This window comes from Hylobates moloch, unplaced genomic scaffold (genome assembly GCF_009828535.3).
Source record: "Hylobates moloch isolate HMO894 unplaced genomic scaffold, HMol_V3 SCAFFOLD_6, whole genome shotgun sequence".
Lineage (NCBI taxonomy): Eukaryota > Metazoa > Chordata > Mammalia > Primates > Hylobatidae > Hylobates > Hylobates moloch.
In genome coordinates this window covers 155685653-155697976 of record NW_026652281.1, presented here as the reverse complement: position 1 = coordinate 155697976, position 12324 = coordinate 155685653, and the positions used below count along the sequence as shown (strand labels likewise).

At 50.2% G+C, this 12324-nt stretch overlaps 1 protein-coding gene across 2 annotated transcripts in view; it reads left to right on the top strand.

The window, feature by feature from the left end:
• ADAMTS2 (ADAM metallopeptidase with thrombospondin type 1 motif 2) overlaps positions 1 to 12324 on the top strand; it is a 227603-nt gene that overhangs the window by 155870 nt on the left and 59409 nt on the right. For both annotated transcript variants that reach the window (XM_032158851.2, XM_032158852.1), the window contains one exon: positions 4502 to 4585. In XM_032158851.2, the coding sequence (XP_032014742.2) occupies positions 4502 to 4585 (84 nt within the window). The remainder of the gene's footprint in view (positions 1 to 4501; positions 4586 to 12324) is intronic.

The following is a 12324-nucleotide window of genomic DNA, read 5'->3' as shown; positions in this document are numbered from 1 at the left end:
GCGGGGCTTTTGGAGTGGTTGGTCACCTCCTGTCCCAAATCAGGGAGTGGGATTAGATCTGCTCAATGTTCCAGAAAGACACCAGATTCCTTCTTGAGATGAGAGCTGCCACCTTCGGCCCCAGGGGCAGGGCTAGGAGAGCGGGAAGATCTTGTGTCCTGAGGGGCAGGGCCTAGCCCAGAGCCAGGAGAGGGCCAGCCCCGCATCTCCTCCCTCCGCCCTGTGGGAGCCCCCGGAATGCCCTTCCAGAGCCCCAGCCTCCACTCGCTCAGGCTGGGCAGATGACCCCCATTCCAATCCACATCATCCCTCACATGCGTCCCTTCTCTGCACTCATCCCCAAAGCTGAACCCCACATTCCCACATCTTGACCCCTTCCATCTGCTTTCCATAAGGCACCTGTAGTAAGCTTCTTAAATTCACTGCCATCTTCCTTCCTCCACGTCCTCCCACTGCTCTTAGAGTGGATTCGGAATCCTCCTGACTTCGTGGTCTGGCCTCAGTGCTCCCGTCCCACCTCCTCTGCTGGGGCATCCCTTCCACAACCCCTCTGTGCTTGGAAGGTGCCTCGCTGCTTCCACCCCTGGGAGGTTTGCATGGGCGCCTCCTCTGCCAGGAGTGCCCTCCCCGCTTTGCTGAGCTACCCTGTTCTGTTTCCCAGGTCTCAGGACATGCCACGTCCTTCCAGGCCCCACTGGGCAGATTCCCACTAATATGTCCTCTGGTTCCCTGCCTTTCCTTCGAGGCCTGTGATCCTGGAGCTGGTCTTGTGGCATCTGAGCGTCCCTCTCCGCCTCTTGGCAGGAGGGCTGGCTCTGTACTGGTTCTGATCCACTCAGAGCCACAATTCGTGGTGAGGCAGTGGCTCTGCTGGGTCTGCTGGCTGCCAGCCTCAGCCCAGTGGGAAAGGAGAGACCAGGCCAGGCTCGCCCAGGCCATTCTGGGTCCCAGGGTGTGGTGGGCTGCACGAGAGGCCAGGGTTAGTTTAGTTTTAAAAGTCCCATTGAGAGCCTATGAGGGGCCCGTGGCTGTGCTGAGGGTCTGTGTGGGTGGTGAGGTCAACATTTACACACTTAGGCTCAAACATGGGGAAAAATGCAACTTTCTTTCGTTCTTTTTTTTTTTTTTTTTTTTTTTGCGACAGAGTCTTGCTCTGTCACCCAGGCTGGAGTGAATGATGCGATCTTGGCTCACTGCAACCTCCATCTCCTGGGTTCAAGTGATTCTCCTGACTCAGCCTCCCAAGCAGCTGAGATTATAAGTGCTCGCCACCATGCCTGGCTAATTTTGTATTTTTAGTAGAGACAGGGTTTCACCATGTTGGCCAGGCTGGTCTTAAACTTCTGACTTCAGGTGATCCACCGCCTTGGCCTCCCACAGTGCTGGGATTGCAGGCGTGAGCCACCGCGCCTGGCCGGGGCTTTGTTTCGTTCCTATATCTGGTGCTGCCCTCATCTTGGGCACTCAGCCCCAGGATAGAAGGAATGCTGCAGTCTGGCCTGCGGGAGGTGGCTCGGTCTCTTCCTGATAAAGCCTTTGTCTCATTCTGCTTGGGCTGGTATAACAAAATGCCATAGACCCAGGGGCTTAAATCACAGGAATTCATTTCCCACAGTTCTGGAGACTGGGAATTTCAAGATCATGTTGCCAACTGGGTCATTCCCCAGTGAGGACTCTCTTCCTGGTTTGCAGACAGCCACCTTCTGGCTGGGTCCTCCCATGGCAGAGAGAGAGGATGCAGGCTCTCTGGTGTCTGTTCCTATAGGACACTAACCCTATCATGAGGGTCCTACCCCCATGAACTCATCTACCCCTAATTACCTCCCCAAAGCCCCATTTGCAGGCAGAGGACTGGTGGGGGGCAGGAGGGGCGTGTCCTCTCTGCAGTAGCCTTGCAAGCAGGCCTGCCCTCCTCTCTTGTCGGCCAGTGCCCCGTGGGCTTGCTCTGAAGCCTGGTGGTGCCCCCTAGAGCCAGGTAAACCTGCAAGCCAGTCCCCAGCTATCTTGCCCATGTGTCCCTGGGGTGCAGGGGACCCTGGCAGCATCTGCTATGCACAGCTGGAAGCTGGGCCACCCTGTCAGGCCTGAGCAGGCTGGGCCTCCACTTGGGCCCTGGAAGCCACTCCTACTGCTAGGAACCTGTCCCCTCTCAGGTCCCAGGCAGCAGCCAGGATCAAGCTCTCTCGCTTTTCCTTCCTTCTCAGATGTCAGGACTGTTCTGTATGACCTGTGAAGTTGGGGTTGGGGATGAGGAGAAGCCTGGCCCCTCATCCCTGGCCTTTCTCATCTCTTCTATTCTGCTCCCTTCAGCTGCGGTGGGACCTTCCCTCGGTCAGACTCCATGAGCCAAGCTGGCCAAGCTTTGTCGTGATAGAGAAAGCAATACTGTGGACAATTAAAGAAACTCCTTCTGTCTTAAGAAAAACTGGCTTTTAAGGCTACTGTGCCAGCGTGGACTAAACAATCTAGGCTGACCCTCAAAGCTGGGCAAGGACTTCTGTGGTTTAGGGGTTCATCCCCTACCCCCAGGACCTCACAGGGAGCTGCAGGGCACTATGGTTTACCAGCAATGAAAAACCGTTTCATTGTTTGCACAAGCACCCTTCCATTGCACCTGCATGGCGATTTCATCCCCACAACAGCTTCGCGATGGGGGGACTGCGATCCTCATTTTACAGAGGAAACGGAGGGCGACGGCCAAACGGCAAGGCTTCCTGGGGACCTGGGTGCCCTCCTCGGAGTTCCACCTTGTCAGCCACAGGGGCGAGATGGGTCGTTGGGGGTCTAGAGGACAACCCTCAATGCCTACAGGGGTTGACAACCCTCAATGCCTACAGCCTCCTGTGGGGCTGAAGAGTTGTCCCTTGCCTGTAGGAAAGAGGGATGGGAGTGGGGAGCCCATTTACAATCAGATGTAGATTTGCTGGGCAGCAGTTGCCGGGAGGAGCTGCGTTTGGGCTGGATGGTACCCTCAGCAGGGTCCGCATGCTCATGAACTCTGCCCCACGATCGGTGCCATCTTTGTTCCCAGCACCGATGCCAGTGGGCCCCGGGATCCTTGTCTTGCACGCCCTGTGTGCCTGTCCACCCATCCGTCATGATGTCATTCTCCTTGTTAGCCCTCAGGTTTCCTGAGGTGCCTTCCCACTGTTTCGAGGTAGCAATTACTGTTGCTCAGATGGAGACTCTACAGATTGGAGTGCAGGGAGTGTGTGCTGGCCTGACGTGGCAGCAGGCTCCGGGAAGTATGTCTTGGCCGTGTCTGGAGCCTGTCAGCAGCCCCTGGGCTGGGTCTGCACATGGGGAGGGGTGCATGGCCAGTCCCTGCTTCTCCACTTCCTGATGGTGCCAATGGCTTCAGCCTTTCAGCGGGTATCCCTGAGTACCTGCCGGGTGCTGCTCAGCCTGACCCTGGGCGTGCAAGCAGGGAGGATGTAGGTGACTGCCCAGCCCACAGGGGCACACAGAGGGCTCCAGGAATAACACACCTTGTGCTTGATGAGGGGCGGATCAGGCCTGCGGGGGGCCTTCCACGGGGAAGTGACCCCTGAGCTGGCCTCGAGGAGGAGTAGGGTTTGGTCAACCCACAAAGGAGGTGACAGGAAGGGGGCTGCGCTGGGGAGGGCGCTGGGTGTGTGTGGTGGGAAGCTGGAGGGTGGGGGCTCAGTGTGAAGGAAGCCCCTAACAGCCTCGAGCCCGGGGTAACCTGACCTGTGTTTCTGGAGGGTCTTGCTGGCTGTGTTCGTGGAAGGGGAGCTCACCCCCCTGTTTTTGTGCCACGGGTCCCTTTGACATCTGCTGAAGCCCGTTGGCACCTGCTCAGAATAATGGTTCTAAATGCGAAGAATGAAACACATGTAAGAATACGATTGTGATAAATACAGAGGACGGCGACTGCAGGGGCTCCAGCCATCAAAACAGAACAGGGAGAGCACGTTGGGGGTGCGGTAACACGAGCTTTTTATTAACACGTTTAAACATTATACCTGGCGGTGGGCCTAGAACTGCCCCCATTTCCAAGTAGCGATGCTCGTAGGTAACCCCCACACCCACCAGCTACAGCTTGGAGTGACTTCTTCCAGGGCCAGTCCCAGCCCTGCCTGTGCCGCGGGGTCCATCGCCCACGTTCACTGTTGAAGGGAAGGTCATGTTTCAGCTGGAGGCTACAGCAAGTGTAGGGCTGCTTTCCCTGTCCACGCTGCATGTTCAGGCCCCAGGTGAGGAATCCCTGGGCTGGTGGGTGGGGTCGCTCAGGAAGGGGCTACAGTGATCCCAGCAGGCAGTGGTGGCAGCCTGGAGAGGCAGAGGGCAGGGGGCAATGAGAGAGGGGTCACAAGGTGGTTCCTAGTTGACGGTGACGCCTGGGTGGAAAGCATGGGAAGAGGAAGGAGCGGGTGGGAGGTCCCAGGCCTGGGAGCCGGCTGGGGGGTCATCCCACTGGCAGAGCCAGAGCCAGTCCTAGGGCCCGTGGTTCCCGCTGATGCCTCCCTGTTTCTTTCAGGTCAATGAAATCTACCATGACGAATCCTTGGGTGCCCACATCAACGTGGTCCTGGTGCGGATCATCCTCCTGAGCTATGGAAAGGTGAGTGCACCGTGGCCAGCCGGGCCTGCCTCCACCCACTCGGAGCGAGGGGCCTGGGAGTGAGGCACGGGCCTCCTTGGAGAGTGTTCGCGTTTGCCAGAACCACCTGCCTCTCCCTGGCTCCCCTGAGGTTCCTATAAGAAACGAGAAACTCATGAGCTGCCCCTAGATCCCTCCTCCCTTTCACCCCTTGTTTTAAAATGTGGCCATTACTATTGTTCACTGAAAAGAGTGTGTCACTCCCAGATCCCAGGAGGAAGAGACGTACCAGGCCACGGGGGCCACACGGGGAGGCACCAGGGTTGGTCAGGAGGCAGAGGGAGTTGGGTAAACAGCAGCCTGAGTCCATGTTGTTTCTGCAGGAAGGGCTGACGGGGACAAGCTGAGCTGGCTTCAGGTTGGCCGGTTCGAATAATTCCAGTGGGCTCTGGGGAGTGGAGCGGTCCTGAGTTTTCTGGGTAACGAGGGCAGGTGGATAGTGGCTTGGAGTGTGAAGTCTGATAAAGGAGGTGGCTGGGGACGTGGACGCTGGATTGGTTGGTTTGTATCTGAAAAATGTGCTCGTGGATGAGTTCTTTCCTGTCTCTAAACGTTGGTTACCACTCAGCGGGGCAGTCCCTCCAGAGTCAGCAAGGCTCAGATGTCAAAGCATCAGAAACACGTGGTTAACACGGCCCTCCCTTGGACTTCTGCCCCCGTATTAACTCTGTGGCCTCCTCTCCTCTGGTCTCAGCTGCTGTCCCAGCTGGGCCCTCTTGCCCATCCCACTTCCTCTTGCAGCCAAACCTGGGACGCCCTTTCCTGGAGGTGTGTATGGGTGTGTAGCCGCCAGGGACAGTGACCTGGGATGGAAACACGGGATGCTGTAGAGACAGAGATAGAGGAAGAGAGGAGCCCCATGGTACGGCCAGTGTGGACTGCAGAGTGCCTGTACCTGCCGTGTGGGAAGCACTTTGTACGGATGAATGCCCTTAATCTGCAGGGCAGATGGAGGGGTGCACACTGTGACTCTGCCCATTTCACAGATAAGAACACTGAGGCTTAGTGTGACTTAGTGGCATGCCCAGGTAAGCAGCCAGGGCCATCCAGCACCTGAGGAGTCTTCTCACCCAGACAGCTGAATTCGAGCCTGTGGTCTGACTGTGCATAGAAAATCAAATCATAATAGGATCAAACACATCAGATAATTATATAAAGGTTGAACTCTGTTCAAAGAGAATCTCAGTCTCAAAAAATAAACTCCATACAACTTATAAGGCACACGATGTAAAAATGACAACGAAGGACTCTGGTGGCAGAAGGGATCCCAGGAATACTAAGTAGATTTGGGGCCACTTCCCTACACCCACCAAGCACCTCATTCCACAGTGACCGAAGGCACCCACAGGGCAGATGCCAGTTGCAGGCCTTCGTGCACCCCAAGAGAACACAAAACATCCCAAAACAAATCCTTGGAACAAAGGGGAGATTGGCGAAAACCTAACTATGAGAGTCTCTAATACCCTTTTCAAAGCCTTTCACAGATGAGATGCTAATAAGGCATAGAATTTTTGAATGACACAATGAGTAAAGTTAAATTAGTAGTTATGTCACTGTTTCCCTTGCCCTACAGAAAAAAAGAAAGATGAACCTTCTTTCCAAGGAACCATAGAACACTTAAAAATTACAGAAGTGTTTTGGGTCATAAAGAAAATGTTGTGAATTTTATACAGCGAAAACGATTTTGTCCATGTTCGCTGATGAAATGCCTAAAACTAGGGGTGGGGTCAGCAGAACTTATAAACCTAAAAAAATCCAATTCATTTGAAAACTTAAAAAAAAAAAAAACAAAAAACCTACTAGGGGCCAGGCACGTTTGCTCACACCTGTAATCCTAGCACTTTGGGAGGCCAAGGTGGGTAGATCACTTGAGGTCAGGGGTTTGAGACCAGCCTAGCTAACATGGTAAAACCCTGTCTCTACCAAAAAAAATACAAAAATTAGCCGGGTGTGGTGGCATGTGCCTGTAGTCCCAACTACTTGGGAGGCTGAGGTAGGCAAATTGCTTGAACCCAGGAGGCAGAGGTTGCAGTGAGCTGAGATCACAACACTGCACTCCAGCCTGGGTAACACAGCAAGGAAAGAGAATATTAGGACTGCAGTACAGACTATTTGGAACACTAATAAAAACAAGATCACTGCTGTCAAATCTTTTGGAATGTGGTTAAAGCTGTATTCAGAGGCAAATTCACAGATGTTTTCCAAAAGCTTCTTCCTTGGGTGATATGTTCGACACACATTAGTCCTGCCTTCAACTCAATACATTTGAATGAATTTCAACAGCAACAAAACCAAAAATCTAAGGAAAGAAAAAATAAAGGAATAGTTCAGAAAAAGCAGAAATCAATAAATTAGAAAACAGAAGAAACACGTAGAATCAATAAAGAAGAGAGCTTTGGAAAAAGCAACCCTCTGACCTATTTAATCTAGAAAAAAAGAGAGAAGGCACAAACTAAAAGATCAGAAAGAGTATATGTAATGTGACTACAACAAGATGCTTCTCCTGGCAGAAAGGAAAGCATGCAGGGCCATCAGCCCACTAGGAAGCTGTTGGGAGGCTCTCTGCAGCCGGCCACTTTGGAGGCCCAGGGATGATGAGTGGAGGAGGGATGTATGTGCAGGGCCTCCTCTGCCAGTGAATGCTGGCTAGGAGGGCAGAGAGAGGCTCGCTGACCCTCTGTCGCAGGTTTGTGGCAGTGGGCTTTGGACCATACAGATGCAGGGCCTGGGGGTGGGCCCCAGCCCAGCAATCCGGTTCCAGCTGTCCATTCCCAGGCGGGGGGTGGGGCGGGGGGTCTTTGGACTATCCCATGTGGCTCTCTGCCTGCCTCCAGTGGAGTTCCCTGTTCCGGCCTTCCCCAAGCCGGGTCCTTCCAGCCTGTCCCTTCCTTGCCGGGATCCTCTGGTGTTTTAGGAATTCTCAAGCCTTTGGCATGAGAGACGGACAGAGTTATATCCTCTTTTGGAAGTTTCCAAAAATGGGAAACTCCTGGTCCTGGGGCTAGAAAGGGGAGAAAAGATTATCCCATTGATTGGTCTGGGTGCCAGGTGGCAGCTTGCATTTTCCCCCCAGATTGCTCCTATATTGTTTAAAAAGAAAAATTTTGTAATTGACTAGGGTTAATTGCTTACCAGTGCTGGCAAAGCTTTGGATCTTATTTGGCCTGAAAAGTGTCTGCTCTTTCCCAGTCTTGAGTACTTAATGGAATAAAGCCTCCTTTATTAACTACTCCTTAGCAGGTTCTATGCTAAATTGTCCCAACCCTAAGCCTTTTCTTTTTCTTTTTCTTTTTCTTTTTTTTTTTTTCCTTAACTGCCTCAGATAGGTAGAAGGGGTATGTGACCACAGTCAGAACATTTGCAGAAAAGAGTCAAACACTGAAGGTGAGAATTTGAGGATCTCTATGCCAGGGACATGGAGATCCTGGGGAAATTGAGGATTTCCTGGGATGTGAATATTTCAAAGCTGACTCCAAAAAATGGAGAATACGCCATTAAGTCCCATAACCATGGAGGGAACTCAAGTTCTTCACCTTTTCCAAAGTTTTGCCAGTGCATTCATACTCATTTGCAAGCACTTATCAGGCCAGACTAATACAATACCCTGTAAACTCATGTATTCTGAAATCTACCCAATGTATCTTTCGTAGTCAATGGGATCCTTATACCCAAAGATGCCAAAGGTAGCCCGTCAGGACAAAGTACGGACCTGTCTCACTTCTGAAAATAGAAGTAAAAATCCCAAGGCATTAAGAGTTTAATTGAATAATGTATAAAGAGAAACTTCCACCGTGATCATCTAGGGCTTATCCTAGGAATGTGGAGATTGTTGAATATCAGGAAATCTATTCATACTGTTCATCACATCAGTTTCCAAATGACAAAACTCATCGTCTAACAAATACTGCTTGAAGGGCTTCAGTGTGGGAAGTGCTGTGCTGGGAATATTCACTGGCACGGTCCCTGTCCTCAGGGGACCGCTTCCAGAAGGCAGATCTAGACAAGGAAACAATTGCACCAGGGCTCAGGACCGGATGGAGGAGACGCGGGGCAGGCAGTCTTTCCTTACAAGGCCAGGAAAAGCAACGGGAGGAAGTGACCGTTCCACCCACACCTGAAGATGGTCCAGTGAATTCAACAGCATAGAGATGCTCTGAGTTCACAGGCTGGGAGGGGAGGGAGGGCAGCTGAACCCAGAGGGAAGAGCACAGGGACAGGAACAGCAGACCCAATGCCAAAGACGCCTGAAGGAGCAGATCGCAAGGAGCAGAGCAGATCTGCGTCTCCCGCCAAGGGGTTTGGCTTGCCCATGAGGGCAGCTTTAAGCAGAGTGACACAATCCCATGTGCATTTCTAAGAAGATCACTGGCTCCTGTGTGCAGAAGGGGCAGGTGGGAGCAGTGGCTTAGGAGACAGTCGCTGCCATCAAATGGGGGACGATGGCAGCTGGACTGGGACCATGCCTGGGTCCAGGGATACAGACAGGAGGATGGAGGAGGCCCCTTCGAGAGGATGTGGCACTAGAGGATGTGGGTGAAGGCGGAGAGACACTCAGCCGGGTAGATGATGGTATCAACCCCTGAGATTGGGGAGCACAGGAGGGAAGCTGAAGAGGTCAGCTGAGATGTGCAGTTAGAGGTACCTGGTGCCATCCCAGCGAAGAAGGCCAAGAAGATGTGGATGTGGGTCTGGAGCCCTGCGGGGTCTGGAGCTGGGGGTAGCAGAAGCAACTGCAGGCACGAGGAGCTTGCTGCCTGGGGGGGAGCCTGGGAGAGAGGCCCCAGGGCTGCAGTGTTGAAGGCTCCGGCAAGGCAAGGGCGTGACGGCCCCGTAGCCCCTCACAGGGCACTCCTCCTTTTCCAAATCCCCAGAAAACTAGTAACAGAGGGCAACAGGACAACCAAGATTGTATTTAAAGGTGGAAAAAGAAGCACATTTCCCTAAATGTTCTGCACAGCGAATTATTGGGATATGAGTAGATGTTACACAGGACTATAGAGGGGTCCCAAAGTCAAAGAAGTCTGGAAAATGCTGGTCAAACAGAGGAAAATGGGCATTCCTAGGGGTGAAATTTCCCGGAGACTTTCCCATGGAGCTGTGCATGGTGCACCTCCGAGAGTCAGAGCAGTACAGGTGGTCTCTGAAAACTTTCTCCACGGAAGCTTCTTGCTCACCAAGTCCACAGCCTGCTGAACCCGCTCTGGGGAGCACTGTCCTGGAGATAGTCTTGGAAACGAACAAACAAAAAGACCCATAAACTAGTTACTGTGGTTCTGAAAATCCTAGATACTTGTATGTGACATGAAACTAGTATTGGAAAAGAGCAGAGACAAATTCTCATTGTTTGCTGTTAATCATGTGTGGGGAAAACCTAAAAGAATCCGTGGTACAACTTGTGGGGTGAGGAAAGGAGTCTGGTGACGTGGCCAAATATAAGACCATTGTTTAAAAAATCAATAGCTTCTGTGTGAACCGAAAACAACAGACCTGGTAGTAGGGAAAACAGGGAGAGAAAATTTCCATTACGGTAGTAACCAAAAATGTACAATACCTGGAATAGTCCTGACAAGACAGACAAAGGACCCCATTGGAAGGAAATTGTACATGATTAATGATAAGAAAGTGATCACAAATGAAGACACAAATGCTGTCCTCATGGGAAGCTGGCTATAATCGAGAGGTTGGCCTTCCCCAGATTCATAGTTGGCAAATGTTATGAAGTGATTCTAAGCACCATCTAGGAACATGAACGGTCAAAAAGGCTGAGACAGCTGCGCAACCCAAGCAAGTGAGAGACTTCCTCCAAACGTCTTGTAAAGTGAAGATAATTCAAATAGTGCCATATATGCGTAAACTTTCGTAGACAGTTCAGTTGAATAAAATAGTTGAAAATACCCCTCTTACAAATAACTTACCGTGATAAACACAGAATGCTTATTGTGTTATAAATAAATATGTAACATAAATTAATAAATAGGAAATTATCATATGACAAATATAAGCCAATACAACATTCAACTATTTAAATCACATAAGAAGAAAATATTGGTTGTCAAGAGCTTTCTAAGCATAAATCCAATTGAAGAAATTGTAAAGGGGAATGTAGATATATTTGGATAAGTATAATACAAAACTTCTGTTAAAAACACAATGAAAAGGCAAATGACAAGCAGGAAAAACATTTGCAATGTGACAAATATATCTTAATATATAAAGACCTCCTCTAAATCATAAGGAAACAAAATTGGCAATGGAAGGAAACAAAGAAAAAAATCCAAGTGGCTAGGAGAAAACCCATATGGAAAAATATCTAACTCTACTATTAAATAAATAATACACCATTTATAAAGCATCAACCCTGTTAAGATGAAAAGGGATTTATGGCTGGGGTGAATGAAGCAGGCACACGCTTTCCGTATGAGTACAGATATTCCAAGGAAATGTAGCAATATTTATCACTGCCCTTAAAAATGTTTTTTTTTTTTTTTTTGAGATGGAGTCTCGCTCTGTTGCCCAGGCTGGAGTGCAGTGGCGCGATCTCGGCTCACTGCAACCTCTGCCACCTGGGTTCAAGTGATTCTCCTGCCTCAGCCTCCCAAGTAGCTGGGATTACAGGTGCCTGCCACCACAACCAGCTAATTTTTTGTATTTTTAGTAGAGACGGGGTTTCACCAGGTTGCCCAGGCTGGTCTTGAACTCCTGACCTCAGGTGATCCGCTCGCCTCAGCCTCCCAAGGTGCTGGGATTACGGGGTGCGAGCCACTGCGCTCGGCCTTTAAAATGTTCTTGATGTTTGCCCCCAGACATTCATTTCTGTGACCCCAGACTTTCATTTCTGTGACCCCAGGCATTCATTTCTACAACTGTGTTCCAAAGCAGTGATCCCAGCTGTGGGCCAAGTTTTAGGACCAAGACAAGGGTCATGGCATTCTCTCTCATGTAAACAACAGCAAACAACCTATATTGTCCAATAATAGTGGTCTAGTTAAGTAATGATAAACCTATGTGGTAGAAGATTCGGCTGCCACAAAATTGCGTTCTCAAAACACGTTTAATGGCAGTGGGAAATGATTACAGTCTAAAGTTGTTTGTTGTTTGAAAAGCAGGATCTCAATTTTCCATATGATCTGAATTTGGTGTACAAATGTATTTACCGAAAAGACTGGAAGGAACACATCAAATGTGAACAGGATTTCTCTGTGGGCAGTAGGCTAATTAATTTTCATTATCTTCTTTGTACTTTACTGAATTTTTTAAATTCAATATGATGAGCATGGTTTTTATTATTAGTATTATTATTATTATTATTATTATTGAGATGGGGCCTAGCTCTGTTGTCCAGGCTAGAGTGCAGTGGTGTGATCATAACTCACCACAGCCTCTGTCTCTTGGGCTCAAGGGATCCTCTCATCTCGGCCTCCCAAGTAGCTTGGACTACAGGCACGCACCACCACACTCGACTAATTTTGTTTTTTCTTTTTTTTTTGTAGAGACAGGGTCTCACTCTGTTGCCCAGGCTGGTCGTGAACTCCCAGCCTCAAATGATTCTCCTGCCTCTGCCTCTCATAGCACTGGGATTACAGGTGTGAGCAACTGAGCCTGGACCAGCATGCTGCTTTTATAAACAAAACAGTGCATTTTAAATTTATGAAATTTAAATTTTTAAAATGATTTTTAAAAAAGCATTTAAAAATGGTAGG